At 41.4% G+C, this 17709-nt stretch overlaps 3 protein-coding genes across 4 annotated transcripts in view; 1 reads left to right on the top strand and 2 right to left on the bottom strand.

Moving 5' to 3' along the window:
* Nucleotides 1–4103, top strand: part of LOC111956160 (BOLA class I histocompatibility antigen, alpha chain BL3-7) — a 149405-nt gene extending 145302 nt beyond the window's left edge. Inside the window, exons 3-8 of one of the 2 annotated variants that reach the window (XM_023976610.2) lie at nucleotides 691–969; nucleotides 1231–1530; nucleotides 1765–1866; nucleotides 2179–2196; nucleotides 2472–2547; nucleotides 2677–4103. In XM_023976610.2, coding sequence (XP_023832378.1) covers nucleotides 691–969; nucleotides 1231–1530; nucleotides 1765–1866; nucleotides 2179–2196; nucleotides 2472–2521 — 749 coding nt within the window. In that variant the 3' untranslated portion in view covers nucleotides 2522–2547; nucleotides 2677–4103. The remainder of the gene's footprint in view (nucleotides 1–690; nucleotides 970–1230; nucleotides 1531–1764; nucleotides 1867–2178; nucleotides 2197–2471; nucleotides 2548–2676) is intronic. The other variant, XM_023976612.2, reaches the window with a different exon arrangement.
* Nucleotides 4104–7261: 3158 nt separating this feature from the next.
* LOC111955583 (proteasome subunit beta type-8) lies at nucleotides 7262–12253 on the bottom strand. The gene is made up of 6 exons (XM_023975791.2): nucleotides 11961–12253; nucleotides 11416–11557; nucleotides 10687–10798; nucleotides 10130–10259; nucleotides 9712–9916; nucleotides 7262–7443 (listed from the first exon to the last, which is right to left on the bottom strand). The coding sequence occupies exons 1-6, from the start codon at nucleotides 12084–12086 to the stop codon at nucleotides 7355–7357; spliced, it is 804 nt and encodes a 267-aa protein (XP_023831559.1). The 5' UTR covers nucleotides 12087–12253; the 3' UTR covers nucleotides 7262–7354.
* A 444-nt stretch (nucleotides 12254–12697) lies between these two features.
* Nucleotides 12698–17663, bottom strand: LOC111956167 (proteasome subunit beta type-7). Its single transcript, XM_023976617.2, has 8 exons — nucleotides 17546–17663; nucleotides 17108–17201; nucleotides 15547–15644; nucleotides 15225–15365; nucleotides 13834–13949; nucleotides 13612–13670; nucleotides 13252–13403; nucleotides 12698–13098 (listed from the first exon to the last, which is right to left on the bottom strand). Exons 1-8 carry the CDS (start codon nucleotides 17605–17607, stop codon nucleotides 12987–12989), a joined length of 834 nt encoding a protein of 277 aa, XP_023832385.1. The 5' UTR covers nucleotides 17608–17663; the 3' UTR covers nucleotides 12698–12986.
* Between the last annotated feature and the right edge of the window lie 46 nt (nucleotides 17664–17709).

Below are 17709 nucleotides of genomic sequence, written 5' to 3' on the forward strand. Positions count from 1 at the left end.
TCTGATGGGACTGTAGAGCTGTAGTCTCCTCAGCCTCCCTGAGTGTCTCTGGTCTGATGGGACTGTAGAGCTGTAGTCTCCTCAGCCTCCCTGAGTGTCTCTCTGGTCTGATGGGACAGTAGAGAGAAGCAGAGGACCAGAACATGATGAGGATGATGAGGATAGTGATAATGGTGATGATGGTGATAATGATGATGGTTATGATGATGATAGTTATGATGATGGTGATAGTGATGATAGTGATGATGATGGTGATTTGTGTTTGGTCTTCTCTGCTCTAATGGACCAAAGCTCCCAGTGACTCCCTGTGGACTCTGCTGCTGGAGCTGATCAGGCCTCTATGGGGAGCTCTACTAGGGCTGACCCCATTTAGTCTACTGGTTGATTGTGTGGTTGATAAGCTGTTGGTCGACTGGGATTTCTTTAGTGGAGCAGTTGCAAATTGTTTGTACTGTGCCATCATCCCCCAATGGATTAGTCTGAGACGAGCGCCAATCAGACAGGTGGTGTACCTGTCTGATTGGCGCTCGTCTCAGTAGACTAATCCATTGGGGGATGATGGCACAGTCCATCAAAGACATGCTACTGAAATTGTACGTGTTTCTACACATACACGTATACTGCCAGTAGGCTCACGTTATTGAGAGATAATCTTACTCATGTTAGTCTCTCCATCTCTCTTTCTCTCAGGTGTGCACATTAGCCAGAGGATGTATGGTTGTGAGTGGAATGATGAGACTGGCGCCACAGGGGGTTATTTTCAGGATGGATATGATGGAGAGGATTTCTTAGCACTTGACCTGAAGACAAAGACATGGATTGCTCCAAAGCCACAGGCAGTCATCACCAAATACAAGTTGGACAGTGACACAGCTCAGAATGAGTACCTAAAAAACTACTTCACCCAGGAGTGCATTGAGTGGCTGAAGAAGTATCTGGACTATGGGAAGAGCACTCTGATGAGGACAGGTACAGAGACTTTATATGACGAAGTAGATCCGTTAAAACAACAGCGATGATGTAATATTGCACTTATCATTTCACAATGCGTTGTATTGAAGTCGCATGACTTAAAAAATAAAAAAAAATCTCTTCTACCATGATCTGTCATTTTCTCTCCCAACTCTTTCTCTGTGTGTCTGTCTATTCCTACAATATGCACTCTCTCTTTCTCTCCCACCTCCTTCTATTTACTTCTATACCTCTTCCCACCCCACCCTCTCTCTCCAGTCCGTCCCTCAGTGTCTCTGCTCCAGAAGACCCCCTCCTCTCCAGTGACCTGCCACGCGACAGGTTTCTACCCCAGTGGAGTCATGGTGTTCTGGCAGAAAGAAAGACAAGATCACCATGAAGATGTGGAGCATGGAGAGACTCTTCAGAACGATGACGGAACCTTCCAGAAAAGCACCCACCTGACAGTGACGCCTGAGGAGTGGAAGAAGACACAGTATCAGTGTGTGGTTCAAGTCACTGGTATTAAGGAGGACATCATCACGGTTCTGACTGAGTCTGAGATCAAGACCAACTGGAGTAAGAAGCAGAGATTAAAATACACACTATACTCAACCCTCCTACTGAATGTGCCCAATATTCTTCATTTTTAAGTTCACTCATCTGCTTAGTGGTGCTACCTTTCTGACTGCATGTTCTCCTTGACCTCCTGACATTTTATTGACATTGACAAGGATGCTGCTTAGAGTAAATTTTCGACAAAAATGTACCATCTAGCACTAATGTCTGAATGCTCTGTTCTGATGATTACAGATGCCACCAACTTTGTCCCCATCATTGGAGGGGTGGTAGCTCTCCTGGTCATCGTTGCTGTTGTTGTTGGGGTCGTCATTTGGAAGAAGAAGAGCAAGAAAGGTGAATGAGGAGAGAAAGACCCCTTTTATTTTCCTATGTAGTCTGCACTGTCACCTCAGGTATTATCACCAGGGTTTTAGTTAGTTTAGAAGTAGTTTACAATCAAGTGTTGTAGTTAGTGATGGTAGAAGTATGTTTGATTGATGATTCACATAGTCATGATGTCGCTTACTGTATATGTGATGTCTGCAGTAGGATATGAAATAGAAAGACAGGATTCAGAATACTCTCAAACTAATGTTCTCCTGTAATATTCCACCAAACCAAATTATCAGAGTCAATAATAACATCACGTTCARCTCTGTGTTTCAGGCTTTGTTCCGGCCAGCAGTAAGTGCCTGCCTTCATGTTGTTCTCTATTCTGAAAAGATCGCTGATTTGTGTTTGGCTGTATGATATCCATTTTAGACTGTGGTTGTGTCTCTTTTCCTTGTAGATTCTGATGCTGGTTCAAACTTAGATGTCAATTGATGTAGCTACCTAGTTAAAATGGAAAGCTGCATTTACTGTGAAACATGCATTAGGAACTTGTGAATGAACCTGAACTCATGGATGATCTTTCAATCAGTCTTTTTTTCTAATATTGAGGTTTATTTCTGTTTTAGCTTCCGACACTGACTCTGAGAACTCTGGGAGAGCTGCCCAGCAGATTTGAGACCTCTGCTCTTCTGTAACATCAGAGTAAGTCACTTAAGGTGTCCTCATATTAATGACCAAACGTATACAACCATTACCACACTGGTACACAGTGTGTATACTGTGTATACTGTGTTTATGTGTGTGTAACCTCCCTCTTCTTATGTGTTTTAGGAAGGAGCTGAAGAGGAACTTCTCAAGAACATAACACACGTATACTTGCACACACACACACACACACACAACACAGGAGGTTGGTGTCACCTTAATTGGGTAGAGCGGGCTTGCGGAATGAGTGGAATGGTACCAAATACATCAACACATGGTTTGATCTACTCCGTTCCTACTCCATTCCAACCATTATTATGAGCTGTCCTCCCCTCTGAAGCCTCCTGTGACACACACACTGTAAACACAGATCCAACATCAACAAAAAAATCTGCTGTAAAAAATATTATTTGGTGATTTTCATTTGAACAGTTTTACTTTCATTTAATCTATGGTTTGGCTTTTTAAAGTGTTGTAATGTGTTTTGAATTGTTAAATGTTATATTGCCACTGTGTGAGGTTTATCTCATTCTTACAGGTATACTAGAATCAATGGAACACCATGAAAGTGTCTTTCTGGAAAGGATTAGATTGTTGTGAGATGTTAAATTAAGATTTTAACTTAGATTATTCTACAAATAAAAAAATTAATTAGCTTGATTTTCTCTTAACTGAAGCCATAAAAACAACCACATTTAAAAGATATTGCTGTAAACCAGAAAAACMTAATTATTTTGTGTAGTTTAGCTGCACATGTGTGTAGGTTTTAGTGGGATAACATACAGTAATTGTGTGTGACATGTTCGAACTTTGCTCACACTGTCTTGTTTAATTGTATGGCCATAAACCAGACGAGGCCTATCATCCACATGTTCCATTTGTAAATGTTTCTCTTAACGAAAGTGGCTTTATTGCTCTAGTTTTTATGATACGTTTGATTTCTGATATGTTTTGGGGGTAGTTGGTTGTGTAAAAATAAGTTGGTGATGGGGCAAGTTGAACAATTATTTTATTGCAACTGTTTGTGCTTTGTACATTATGGATGCTCTACACAGCAATGATCTACCAAATCTAATACAAGTCCAGAAAACAGGATAGTAAATGTGATCCATTTAAGAGATACATAATGAAGCAGCGAAACAACAAATTAGAGACCAAATTCATGCGTTCTGTCATAATGTTCTTACATTTACATTACATTTAAGTCACCTTTCAATAAAGTCTACACAATGTTAATCAAAGTGTCATACTCGGCCTTTTAATGTTTGCAGTAAGATATGTTTTAAACCGCAAAGGATTTGAAGMGAAACAATATCATTTTGTATATAGGTTTAAGAAGAAGTAAAATATATTTGGATGATTTGTATGAAATATGATGGGGTGGCAGGTAGGCTAGTGAGTGTTGGGCCACTAGCTGACTAGGTAAAAATCTGTCTGTTCCCTTGAGCATYACACTTAACCCTTATTGCTCCTGTAAATTGCTTTGGGTAACAGCGTCTGATGACTAAAATGTCAAAAATAAATGTTTGAATAAAATACTTCTTAAAAAAGGGGGATAATCTACACTGTTTATTTTGTCCTGAACATTATCATATGATACAGACTAGGATAAATCACTGCTAGTTTTCATTCTGCGTTATCTTCTAATCAGGGACTGAGTCAGACCTGGAAAACCAGGTGAGTGACCTCTGGCCAATGAATCAATGATATGTATTGATCAATAAACAGCCAGACAGAAAAGCTGAAGCAGTACATCTGCCTTCTAGGGCTGAAATGAATAGTGCTATAAAAACCTGTTGTACAGAATCCTGCCTGGCAACATGACATCAACGTTGGGTTCATTTTAAAACAGGCTACTGTTGAACTGTAAGACTTTTATGGATTGGTGTTGCTATATTGGCCGCAATTCTCTATAATAACACTGGGACCTATACTACACACTCCATGTAGCAATTTATCTACAGTGACTCATTTAAGCTGAGAAAATGTACAGGTTTTATGGCAAATTCATTCCAATAATTTAAGCYCCTTATTAGTCCATGTCACAGTYAAACGTCCTCTGATAGCACAAACATTGTGTTTGTAGAATTTAATTTGTACAATTAATTACAAAACTAGGGTGTAACTTTATGGTATGGTGCCAATCAAAAGATACATGGGTCCCAGGTAAACAATTATGCTGTAAACAGTGCTTGATTTMGGAAGGAGCTCACTGGAGCTGAGTACKYGCACCTCAAATGTTCTACTGCTTGAGCTCCTGTTCCTCTTATTGTAAACAAGCATTTTATTCAATCGTCTTTCATACAGGGCAACAAAATATCTCAAATTTGATTTGTCACATACTGTCACGCCCTGACCATAGAGAGCTTTTATTCTCTATGTTGGTTAGGTCGGGGTGTGATTAGGGTGTGTCATCTAGGTGATTATATTTCTATGTTGGCCTGGTATGGTTCCCAATCAGAGGCAGCTGTTTATCGTTGTCTCATTGGGGATCATATTTAGGCAGCCATTTCCCCTTTGTGCTTTGTGGGATCTTGACTATGTATAGTTGCCTGTGAGCACTATTGTAGCGTCACGTTTCGTTTTGTTCGTTTAGTTTTGAGGTTCACATAGCAATGAAGACGTGGAACCCAGATCACGCTGCGCTTTGGTCCAGTTATTATGACGATCGTGACACATACGCCGAATACAACAGGTGTAGACCTTACAAACCCTTAACCAACAATGCAGTTAAGAAAATACCTAAAAAAAGTAAGTGATAGGAATAACAAATAATTAAAGAGCAGCTGTAAAAAAAACAATAGCGGGGCTATACACAGGGGGTACCGGTACAGAGTCAATGTGCGGAGACACCGGTGTCGAGGTAACGGAGATAATATGTAGTACATGTAGGTAGATATTGTTACAATATAATAGGCTTTTATAAATAACATTTTAGATATTTTGTTGACCTGTATGAAAGACGTTTGAATAAAATGCTTATTAAAATGGGATAATCTCTGCACTGTCAATTTTGTCCTGAACATTATCATATGATACAGAGATTAGAATAAATCATGTTCTGTCTCTTCACGTGTCTGGAGGTCCACAGCACTGCTCCTTACCGCCTTTAATCAGGGACTGATTCAGACCTGAGTGAACTCTGGCCAATGAATTAATGATATTTATTGATCAATAAACTGCCAGGGAGAACAGAGCAACTGTATCAGTACTTCTGCCCTCTAGGGCTGAAATTCAATAGCCTATCAAAGGTATTCACCAAGACCTGTTGCACAGAATCCTGCCTGGCAACAGATGATATTAATGTTGTTAGACTTATGGAATGTAGGGTGCTATAGAGATGTAATTCTCTTTTTATAATAACATGCTGGGACCTACAGTATACTCCCCATGTAATGACTGCACACACTATTCCAATATTCATATCCACAGTGACTAATTTATCAAGCTGGGGAAATTAGCATAATATGGGAGAAATACCCTACTTCAGGTTTTACGGCAAATTCATTCCATTTATTCAAAACTTCCTTTGATAGCACAAACATTTTGTTTGCAACATTTAATTTGTCCAATGAACTCCTACACTAAGGTGGAAATGTACAGAATAGTGCTAACCAAAAGATACCCGGCGGAACACATCTGACTGGTTTGGGACATGTACTGTATTTGTGTTTCAGGAAACAGTTCGAGACAGATACGCTAGATAAAACGATAAGGACTTTACTTCCTCCAACTGCTGGTTATGATATTGTTATTTTACCCTTTTGTATGCAAACATCTTCAAGTCACAAAGTTGTCATGTCATAATTGATTTAACGTATATTTCACACGTCTCAACCGACTACAGAGAAAATATAAATCAAGGTTTAGTATTGTATTAAACAGTACAACAAACATTTTCCATTTGGGGGGCACTGGGAAATAACTGGTAGATTCTCATATACAGGGGTTCCCCAACTGGAAGCCCACGGGGGATTTTTTATTTTTGGACATAAACACCAAAAACACCAGCAAATCAGCTCCAAGTGATTTTAATTTGGGAAATATGTTCCAAAGTATTTCCATGTATAATAGAGATATACACATTAGGAACACCTTTCTAATATTGAGTTACACCCCCTTTTGCCCTCAGAACAGCCTCAACTCTAGGTGTCGAAAGCGTTCCACAGGGATGCTGGCCAATTTTGACTAATGCTTCCCACAATTGTGTCATGTGGGCTGGATGTCTTTTGGGTGGTGGACCAATCTTGATACACACAGGAAACACATACACAATTTGTGTCTTAATAGTCTCAAGGCTTAAGAATCCTTCTGTAACCTGTCTCCTCTTGTTCAGGTACACTGATTGAAGAGTATTTAACAATTGACATAAATAAGGGATCATAGCTTTCACCTGGATTCACCTGGTCAGTCTGTCATGGAAAGAGCAGGTGTCCTGATGTTTTCTAAACAGTGTATGTGATCGTATACAAATGTAAGCCAGGTTTTAGTCAAATATATGTTTGGGCTTCTTGTGGTCCATTTGCAGTCAAAAAAATATTTGTAATTATGTTCCGGCCCCCTGATCATCTGCTCAGGAAAAAATCTAGCTGATAACCCCTGTCATATACTGTACATTTGACTCGGACTGTGAACAGTTGCAGCAATTTATTGTGACAATTTATTTTGACATAAACATTGTTAGGCATGTAAGACAATAGAGGCCAGAGTATTCAGTTTGAAAATGGTCTTTATTTGGAGCAGTGTTGGGATCAGTTGAGAGAGAACACAGTGTGTCTGTGTGGGTGTGGAAACCGATCTGGGATCAGAACATGCCTTTCCTGTAGCGGTGGATCAGCTCTGAAACGTCCTCCTTACACACCTTTATCCAGCCATCCTCCTGCATGTGGTACACTGGACAAACACACAGTTACACATACATGCATTTGATTTAAAGGTATTGTTTACATTTTATTTTCCCATGGCTTCAGCATGTCTACATTCTAATATACACAAATCCTTATGAGATAAGATTATAGTAGAAAATTTAGCTATAACCTCTTACATGGAATTCACACCTGGAATATACACAACAAACACCAACAAGTGCATTCGGGAAGTATTCAGACCCCTTGACTTTTCCACATTTTGTTTTACGTCACAGCCTTATTCTAAAATATATATATTTTAAATCCTCATCAATCTACACACAATACTGTCACGTATACTCCCTCTCCGGCCTCTAGGTCACCAGGCTGCTCATTATTACGCACACCTGTCACCATCGTTACGCGCACCAGCGCCTCATCAGGCTCACCTGGACTTCATCACCTGCCTGATTACTTTCCTTATATATGTCACTCCCTTTGGTTCCTTCCCGAGGCGTTATTGTTTATGTTTCAGTTTCATGTCTGTGCATTATTTACATAAGTATTCAGACCCTTTGCTATGAGACTCGAAATTGAGCTCAGTTGCATCCTGTTTTCATTGATCATACTTGTGATGTTTCTACAACTTGACTGGAGTCCACCTGTGGTAAATTCAATTGATTGGACATGATTTGGAAAGGCACACACCTGTCTCTATAAGGTCCCAGAGTTGACAGTGCATGTCAGAGCAAAAACCAAGTCATGAGGTCGAATGAATTGTCCGTAGAGCTCCAAGACAGAATTGTGTCGAGGCACAGATCTGGGAAGGATACCAAAACATTTCTGCAGTATTGAATGTCCCCAAGAACACAGTGCCCTCCATCATTCTTAAATTGAAGAAGTTTGGAACCACCAAGACTTCCTAGAGCTGGCCGCCCGGCCAAACTGAGCAATTGAGGGAGAAGGGCCTTGGTCAGGGATGTGACCAAGAACTCGATGGTCACTCTAACAGAGCTCCAGAGTTTCTCTGTGGAGATGGGAGAACCTTCCAGAAGGACAACCATCTCTGCAGCACTCCACCAATCAGGCCTTTATGGTAGAGTGGCCAGACGGAAGCCCCTCCTCAGTAAAAGGCACATTACAGCCCGTTTGGAGTTTGCCAAAAGGCACCTAAATACTCTCAGACCATGAGAAACAAGATTCTCTGGTCTGATGAAACCAAGATTAAACTATTTGGCCTTAATGCCAAGCGTCACGTCTGGAGGAAACCTGGCACCATCCCTACGGTGAAGCATGGTTGTGGCAGCATCATGCTGTGGGGATGTTTTTCAGTGGCAGGGACTGGAAGACTAGTCAGGATCGAGGGAAAGATGAACAGAGCAAAGTACACAGAGATCCTTGATGAAAACCTGCTCCAAAGCGTTCAGGACCTAAGACTGGGGCGAATGTTCACCTTCCAACAGGACAACGACCCTAAGCACACAGCCAAGACAATGCAGGAGTGGCTTTGGGACGTGTCTCTGAATGTCCTTGAGTGGCCCAGCCAGAGCCCGGACTTGAACCCGATCGAACATCTCTGGAGAGACCTGAAAATAGCTGTGCAGCAACACTCCCCATCCAACCTGACAGAGCTTGCAAGGATCTGCAGAGAAGAATGGGAGAAACTCCCCAAATACAAGTGTGCCAAGCTTGTAGCTGTGATGATCGACGCTGGAGACAGGAAGCAGGTACAGGGAGAACATTTAATTAGCACGGACATGAAACAGGACAGGAACAGCGTCTGGACAGGGGACAAAATAACGACATCAATGCAGACATAGGGAACAACCGGAGGAACAGACAATTATAGAATCCAGGTGCGTCCAATGAGCGCTTTTGCACGTAATGATGGTAACAGGTGTGCGTAATGAAGGGCAGCCTTGCGCCCTCGAGTGCCAGAGAGGGAGAGCGGGAGCAGGCGTGACAGTAGCGTCATATCCAAGAAGACTTGAGGCTGTAATCACTACCAAAGGTGATTCAACAAAGTACTGAGTAAAGGTCTGAATACTTATGTAAATGTAATATTTCAGTAGTTTTTTCTAAAAAATGTTTTTTGCTTTGTGATTATGGTGTATTGTGTGTAGCTTGATGAGGAAAAAATATATTTAATCAATTTTAGAATAAGGCTGCAAAGTTACAAAATGTGGAAAAAGTCAAGGGGTCTGAATACTTTCCAAATGCACTGTATCTATGCTTCACATGGTCTCACATGAACTGCCTTAGTCAAATCAAAATTGTTACAGAGTGAGTATAGGTTTAGAACAAGGTCACTCACGGTTGACCACTCCTCCGGAGTAGGCGTCTCTGTGTGTGGCGTGGGTGATACCGCGGCGGCCCAGCTCGTACGCCTCCTCTACCGTCATGTCCTCACGGTAGCCGCTGTCCATCACTCCGTACGCATAGCTGCTACCACAACCAGTAGAGAACATACGACCAGAGAGACGTGTGGCGTTGTCATCCACGTAGTACAAACCAGGGCCCTGGACAGCAAGACACAAATAAATTAAAACTCATCAACAGACGTGACAATTGGAGGCACTTCAATGGCACTCAAACATGTTGGGTACCATAAGGATGAAAACGGAAGCCTTCAAATACACATGCAGACTCGCGCAGACATGCACATACCACACACACACACACATACCACACATACACGCACATTCCACTCTTCACTCTCACCCACCCTGTACCTTATTGTCCCAGCCAACGATCATGCTGCCCATGGAGAGGCCCATGCCCCTGTAGCCCAGCATCATGTTACACAGTAGCTTAGAGGCTGCAGACACTGAGATCCTCTGCTTGTTCCTCAGTTTGTACAACCTGAGACACAAAGAGATGGTCAGTCACTGTATGAGACAAGGCAGTCAGAGTGCTAACACACTGGTTTACCTCCTGATACATTTTAACACCCCAGATACCTAAAGGGTCAAGGCATTAATATGGCTTAGAAGCAGACCAAGAAGACTAAGGTAGGGAGAGAGCGAGTCTAGATCAGCATTATGGACAAAACGTTAATTAGCTGGTAACCACCAAGTCACCGGTTGATACTGATATGGTTGTGAGGTAATTACTTTATGTCTCATGCATGCATTTGTTATGAGTGTAAGGAAATTGATTCTTAAATGTTCTCTTCATCCAACCCATGCCCATAAACCTGACTTACACAGACAGGCATTGATGACTGTGATATTAACACCGTGTAACAGTATAGCGGGACTCAATTCAACAGAGACAAGCTCCAACAGACCTGCACTCCTTAGCCAGCAGTCTCTCCCAGTACTGGCAGTCGGCAGCACTGCCGGACATGGTCCCCAGCAGGTAAGGGTTGATCTCTATCACCTTGTTAGCCTCTTTCGACGCTACAGGGAAAGATAAATACATGGCAACAGGGTTAGAGAATGGTTGCTTTATGTTTGGTTATAGATGTCCGGGGAACTGAGATACATTCTGCATCTGGCGGTGTCGGATGTGTCAACTACTGCTTCTGGAACAGAACTCTAATGGACCAACTCAAGGCTAATCACATCAACCTTTCAAGGTAAATCACATCAAAATGAATGATCTTACAAACACCACTTGTAGATTTGGTTTACTACCACAATACAGTGGGCAGTTATTGAAGTAACAGTAGTATGTAATATATCCTTTATAGCTTAGATGGTAGAGCATGGTGCTTGTAACACCAGGGTAGTGGGTTCTATTCCCGGGACCACCCATATGTAAAATGTATGTACGCATGACTGTAAATCGCTTTGGATAAAAGTGTCTGCTAAATGTCATATATGCAGTATATATGCTATTACTGGTCTATTACTGTGTATAGGTGTTGTCGGATGAACACAAGCGTATGACTGAAATTAGAGATTGTCTTACATTATAAATCTGAACCACATGCAACCAAGACTCCACAAGGCTGTTGGGGTGAAGTGGTTTTGGTTATCAAGGAAAGCTAATCTTTATGGAATGTGATGTTTACCAATGTAGCTGCCAGCTGAGGCCCTCGAGTCCACAGCCACAATGACACCATGGCGGAATGTGAAAGCCAGTGTAGTAGTACCATGGTTCAGATCAATGGACACACCACCATCACGGCTGCATGACTTGAGGAACCCTGAGGGCTAGAGAGACAGAGAGCAATATAGAGGGGAACTGAGAAATAGATTGATCCAATCGTTTACAAATGAGTGAGACAGCAGCTTTAGTCAGCATCTCTTCTGGAGTGTGCGCGCACATGTATGGTTGTGCGTGGCGTGCGTAAAAATGTGCTTGAGGTGAGTTGCGCTTCCTCCATTGAACCATGTGTAATTCTATAGTTCACTTCACATACAGTAATCATCACAGAAGAAACAGAAACTACGTGCAAATTGAAAGAAGCTTAAAATTGATTTTGGCACATAGCCAAGATCACGGTCTCCTTTAACAATATAATATGAAGACTAATTGATGCATTGCCATTTTTAAATTGAATATCATGAATACATTTTCCAATATTTCTTATTAAAAAATGAATAGGATACTCACATCCACTCCAACGGGAACAGAAAATTGCTGATTCGGTCGGTCGATAAAATGCCCTACTCCTGTTCCAATCATCTGCCCACGAAGTTCCGAGTGGGACTTATAACCACTTACATCGAAAAGGGCCATACTGATTCAATCAAATATACGAATGTAGGCTCAAATAAAACAATATAGGCTATCTCTTGATTAAATTTGAAAGCAAAAATACAGCCTTACTTTGCTCGGTTGCATCAAGGAAATGTCTTTCCTTACAATGCATACGAAACCGAAAGGGTTTTTAAGGTAACTTCTCATTCGTGATCGTAAAAGTTACCAACACAGTATCTATAGGCTAATGTGTATTTGACAATAGCCTAGCCAAGCCTATAGTCATACTGATAAACAAGTGTTAATAGTCTTGGAAGCTTTGCCATAATATATCACAACAATATACAGTAAATTGAGTGTAAATGTATCACACATTTTGCCAATAGCAGAGCATTATTTGTGGTATAGTCATCAGTAAATATGGAGACTTACCTGTTGAGGTTCCATGTGGTAAACATTATGGTGTATTACGTTTCACAATTTGTTCAGTATTTGAAACATTTAAAATATCGAAATCCCCTGGAAGGTAGTAGCAAGTATATTCTTCATTGGTGAACCATGGCAAGATTATTAAAAACACACCAAAATGAAGATGATGTGAGAACTGTGCTAAAAGGAAAAGCTAAAAGTGAGGAGGGAAAACTCAAACACATTTTCATGAAAAATAATGTAGACTTTTTATTCAATCAATCACTTTCCAATATTTCACCCACTAGCCTAGGTCTGTTATACCTGTTCAAAATGTATCGCTGACTACAGTTCATTCAACTAAGATCTTTATGTCACAAGGTTTTTATGGCTTTGCATTGTAGTGTTACCTAGTAGTCAAGTCTTGTTATTATTAGGTGTCTTTTATTCATTTCTTCTATGTCTGAATATTGTGATTAGCCTCTGTGTGACTGTCTCCAGCCTCTCTTTGTCGTTTCTGAGTGGTCAGGTTCAGGCGGTATCCATCCGCTGGACTGTCTCCTGCACTACCTCCAGCTCCAGAGGGATGATTTTCTCTGTCAAAATAGACGTTGTACCTGGGCCATACTTGTATCTCTTCTGCCTGAATATGAGAGCGAGAGAGAGAGAGAGAGAGTGGGAAGGAGAGAGAAGAGAGAGAAATTAATCACTGTTTTGACAAACAACAATAGTTTTCGCAAATATGCTGTCTAGACTAATACTTGAAGCAGAATCTGAGGATGGTGACATCATTTACCTCTTGTCTTTGTACTCTGACTCCTGGTACGGCCTGATGTAGTCCACCCCCTGTTTAGTGATGACACAGATATCTATGTTGTTGCCTGAGCCCAGGTCACTCATGATGCCAGAGTGGATGGCATCGCGGACCAGCTCCTTAGCCTCCTCCATCTAGTAGGTCACAGGAATGGGGAGTGAATGAAGGGACTGGGATGGGGGAGGTAAGACTACAATACATCCAGCTTAATGTAAACAAATCTAATGCCTTCTTTATGGCGAGTCCAATGACTTAACTCTTGAGACTTGAACTCTATCGACGCGATAGCATATGAACTGAATGTATGACAACTTCTAGCCTGCCTAAGGAAAAGTCACAAACCTCCATATTAGGTTTGAACCTGTCCTCCAGAATCCCCAAAGCAGCCAAGTCACCAGACCCTACACAAAACACAATTCAAAGTAAAACACAAATATGAATCAACTAAATGTAATTATTTATAGATTATTCATGACTAGTCGATTAATCAACTAATAATGGCCCAAATTATAAAAGTATATGGGTGTATGCTTATGTATGCCTGACACAGTAGCAGTCCCTCACCCATTGCAAGGTATGGCACATTGTCTATGCTCCCATAGGGCCCCACTGTGTAGAGGTGATTGCCATTGCAGTCCACCCCTCCTAGGATTAGACTGGCCCCTATCTGGCCCTGGTACCTATGAGAGAATTATGAGATAGATTATTAACAAACAAGAATTACTATTTTGAATCAAATTTATCTGACATGAAAGGCTGTTTACGTTGGAGCGCCTATAGTGGTGGATGAGGTGAGTTACTTCAACAGAAAGTAATGTTTAAATGGGCAATCTGCGATTGCTACATCCATTTTTTGGACTTTTAAATGAATGATATATACCCATTGATTCTTGAAGAATGTAACTTATAAATGCCTCATGAGCTTATTAGTTCAACTGTCGTAAAATAGAAGCATTTTGTACTCCAATGTTTATAAACAATGTAATTGTAAACTAACACTGAATAGCCTCAAAACATGGGCCTAGATTCAGTCAGTTCAGCTTTAACCAGCGATAACCGGCAACAGCAAAGCATAGCATAGCTTTTGTTTAGGCAATGTCGGAGGTGTAACTGCGTTGGAGCGGTCAAATCCAGAAGCGGTTCGCCGGCGTTATACCTATCGTGGACATTGCCATAGGATGCACAGAGTCGCATTAGTAGAAATCCCATGCAGCCGTGTTACAAGTTCGAACACCGGAATGTGTGACGTAATCTACACCGCGATTAGGCTGGCAGAAATCCTTATTATTTTGTTTAATGATTTTCAATTTGAGTGTCATTATTTCTATAGAGCCTACACTTTCTCGTCCTGAACTTGTAACGCAAATGGTGTGGCTTTGTGACAATAGCCACACGAGCAGCCGCTCACCGAATCGTCAGCTCCAACGCAGTTAAACCTCTGACATCGCCTGAATAAAAACAGTGAAATGTGATTGTTGGTTATCGCAGGTTAACACTGATCTGATTGAATCTAGGCCGTGGTAAAAAATGATAATAATTGACCTCGCAGATAGTCAGTCCTTGCATCCATAGCTTTGTCGATTCATTTGAGAGTGGTTACATTTCTCCTGCCACACCCCTCAGCTGTTGACCAAATCAGTGGCTGGGTAACCGCTTTGTTGTTTTTTAAACTGCAGATTGCCCCTTAAATGCTCTAACGAAGTGTAATGTTTAATACTCCAATGCAACGATTCCCAACTCTGTTCCCTGAGTACCCCCAACAGTACATATTTCTGTTGTGGCCCCGGACAAGCACACCTGATTCTACTTGTCAACTAATCAGCAACCCCTTGACAAGTTAAATGAGGTGTGCTTGTCTGGGGCTTCGACAAAAATGTGTGCAGTTGGGGGTACTCGGGGACCGGAATTGGGAACCACTGCTGTAATGGAGAGTGGTAAAAGATACACACACACACCTGAATAGCATGTCCTGCAGAATGTTTACTGCCATCACGACTCGTGGGTTCCTGCCGCTGTCCATAGAAAAGATGGTGAGGTTGGAGGAGAGCAGGTCGGTGGTCTTCTCTGTATCCGCTGCAGTTCCTGCACCACAGCAGCTGAGAGAGGGAGAGTAGACAGGAGAGAGGGGACAGGAGAACAATGGATATCTCAAATAAAAGGGACAGCCTCCATTTCTTTCACTACTCTTCCACTTCTCTCTTCCACACGACAATCAATTCCATTCTAAACCTAAGTCACACATTGACTATCCCTTAAAACAGGTGTAGGCCTACTCACTATATATTAGGGGAGATGTAGTGGATCTTGGCACACATCTTATCAGCCACCACTTCACCGGAGGTGGCCCGTGTGTCTGCTCCCAGTACCACTCCCTCCTGCACAAACAAGGCCCCAAAGAACACTCCATTTAATACACAATTAATTTCAATACATTTTGTCCATCATTATTGTATTTTTTAAGTCGTCACATATAGACAGGCAAGAATCATGATAAGGTACAGGATAACAAAAATGTAAACACAACATGCAACAATTTCAAAGATTGTACTGAGTTACAGTTCATATAAGGAAACCAGTCCATTTAAATAAATTCATTAGGCCCTAATCTATGGATTGCACATGACTGGGAATATAGATATGCGTCTGTTGGTCACAGATACCTTAAAGAAAAAGTAGGGGCATGGATCAGAAAACCAGTCAGTATCTGTTGTGACAATAATTTGCCTCATGCAAATTTGCCTCATGCAGCGTCTCCTTCACATAGAGTTGATTGTGGCCTGTGGAAGGTTGTCCCACTCTTCTTCAATGGCTGTGCGAAGTTGCTGGATATTGGCGGGAACTGGAACATGCTGTGGTACACGTCGATCCAGAGCATCCCAAACATGCTCAATGGGTGACATGTCTGTGAGTATGCAGGCTATGGAAGAACTGGGACATTTTCAGCTTCCAGGAATTGTGTACAGATCCTTGCGACATGGGGCCATGCATTATCATGGTGAAACATGAGGTGATGGCAGTGGATGAATGGCACGCCAATGGGCCTCAGGATCTCATCACGGTATCTCCGTTGCATTCAAATTGCCATGCGGTTGTGAGGCCGTTTGGACGTACTGACAAATTCTCTAAAACGATATTGGAGGCGGCTTATGGTCGAGAAATTAATATTAAATTCTCTGGCAACAGCTCTGGTGGACATTCCTGCAGTCAGCATGCCAATTGCACGCTCCCTCAAAACTTGAGACCTCTGTGGCATTGTGTTGTGTGACAAAACTACACATTTTAGAGTGGCCTTTTCTTGTCCCCAGCATAAGCACCTGTGTAATGATCATGCTGTTTAATCAGCTTCTTGATATGCCACCTCTGTCAGGTGGATGAAAATGTTCACTAACCGGGATGAAAAACCATTTGTGCAGGAAATTTGAGAGAAATAGTTGTTTTGTGCGTACGGAACATTTCTGGGATCTTTTATTTCAGCTTATGAAACATGGGACCAACACTTCACATGTTATATTTTTGTTCAGTACAGTGCTTGACTTGGGCTTGTGCTCACCGGAGCTGAGTACCGGCACCTCAAATGTTCTACTGCTTGAGCTCCTGTTCCTCTTATAGAATATTAGCTCAAAAGTATTGTGGAGCTCCTGCACCTAAATATAAAGAGTACCAGCACCCAAAATAAGTACTTGCACCTACAGTATGTCAGTCCAAATCAAGCACTGGTTCATTATATTATGTTAAATTTACTTAAAATACATGAAATGGGACCACTGTAAATTGGCCCGCTATATGGATCTTCCACTTATTAGAGATGCCTTCCCATTTCAGTGGACATCACTCTCACCTTGCACACTAGTCCAGCTATGGTGGTCCCAGTCTTCATAGGCTTAGGGGTCTTGGTATGTCCTCCCTCAAGCAGGCCCTCCAGAGCAACATTTCTGTTTGATGAAGATATAGACCAATCAAATACACAATACCAATACAGTGTACCACAAAATCATACAAAGAGAAGCCCTATCTAATCATGACCAGATCAATAACATTGCAATCAGCTGATTAACACATAGAAGTATGACGTTCATTAAAAGAAAATGCAGAAAGAATCAAATGCAGCCTTTAAAATGATTTAGTCTTGCGGGTCTTTTACAAAACATATTTTCATAGATTATACGAGTTATTACTTTCACTTTTGATATAGCCTTGGTATGAGAATAGATCAATAATTACGATTTACATAACAAACTCAATATTATTATCCTTAAAAATAAAAGGGAAATCATACCTGGCAACGTTCTCGAAATTAAATCCCGATGTAGGTATTTCGAGAACATTTGATAGCGCCATACCTGAAAAGGGTTATTTTGCACTCACTTGTAAGATTTTGACTTCCCTACAACCCTTTGCACGTCGCACGAGGTCGCAATATTCTCGATCTGATGTGACCCT

This window comes from Salvelinus sp. IW2-2015, linkage group LG31 (assembly GCF_002910315.2).
Source record: "Salvelinus sp. IW2-2015 linkage group LG31, ASM291031v2, whole genome shotgun sequence".
In the NCBI taxonomy this organism is placed as follows: domain Eukaryota; kingdom Metazoa; phylum Chordata; class Actinopteri; order Salmoniformes; family Salmonidae; genus Salvelinus; species Salvelinus sp. IW2-2015.

What these genes read in the sequence shown, in the direction of transcription:
- LOC111955583 (XM_023975791.2), bottom strand. Translation starts at nt 12,086, where the DNA reads ATGGCCCTTTTCGATGTAAGTGGTTATAAGTCCCACTCGGAACTTCGT. An exon ending in CTGTTCCCGTTGGAGTGGAT is followed by an intron (nt 11,558 to 11,960) that starts GTGAGTATCCTA and finishes CTGTCTCTCTAG; the next exon opens with CCCTCAGGGTTCCTCAAGTC. An exon ending in TCGTTGGCTGGGACAATAAG is followed by an intron (nt 9,917 to 10,129) that starts GTACAGGGTGGG and finishes CTTGCTGTCCAG; the next exon opens with GGCCCTGGTTTGTACTACGT.
- LOC111956167 (XM_023976617.2), bottom strand. Translation starts at nt 17,607, where the DNA reads ATGGCGCTATCAAATGTTCTCGAAATACCTACATCGGGATTTAATTTC. An exon ending in GGTTCAAACCTAATATGGAG is followed by an intron (nt 13,404 to 13,611) that starts GTTTGTGACTTT and finishes GTGACCTACTAG; the next exon opens with ATGGAGGAGGCTAAGGAGCT. An exon ending in TCAGAGTACAAAGACAAGAG is followed by an intron (nt 13,099 to 13,251) that starts GTAAATGATGTC and finishes TCTCATATTCAG; the next exon opens with GCAGAAGAGATACAAGTATG.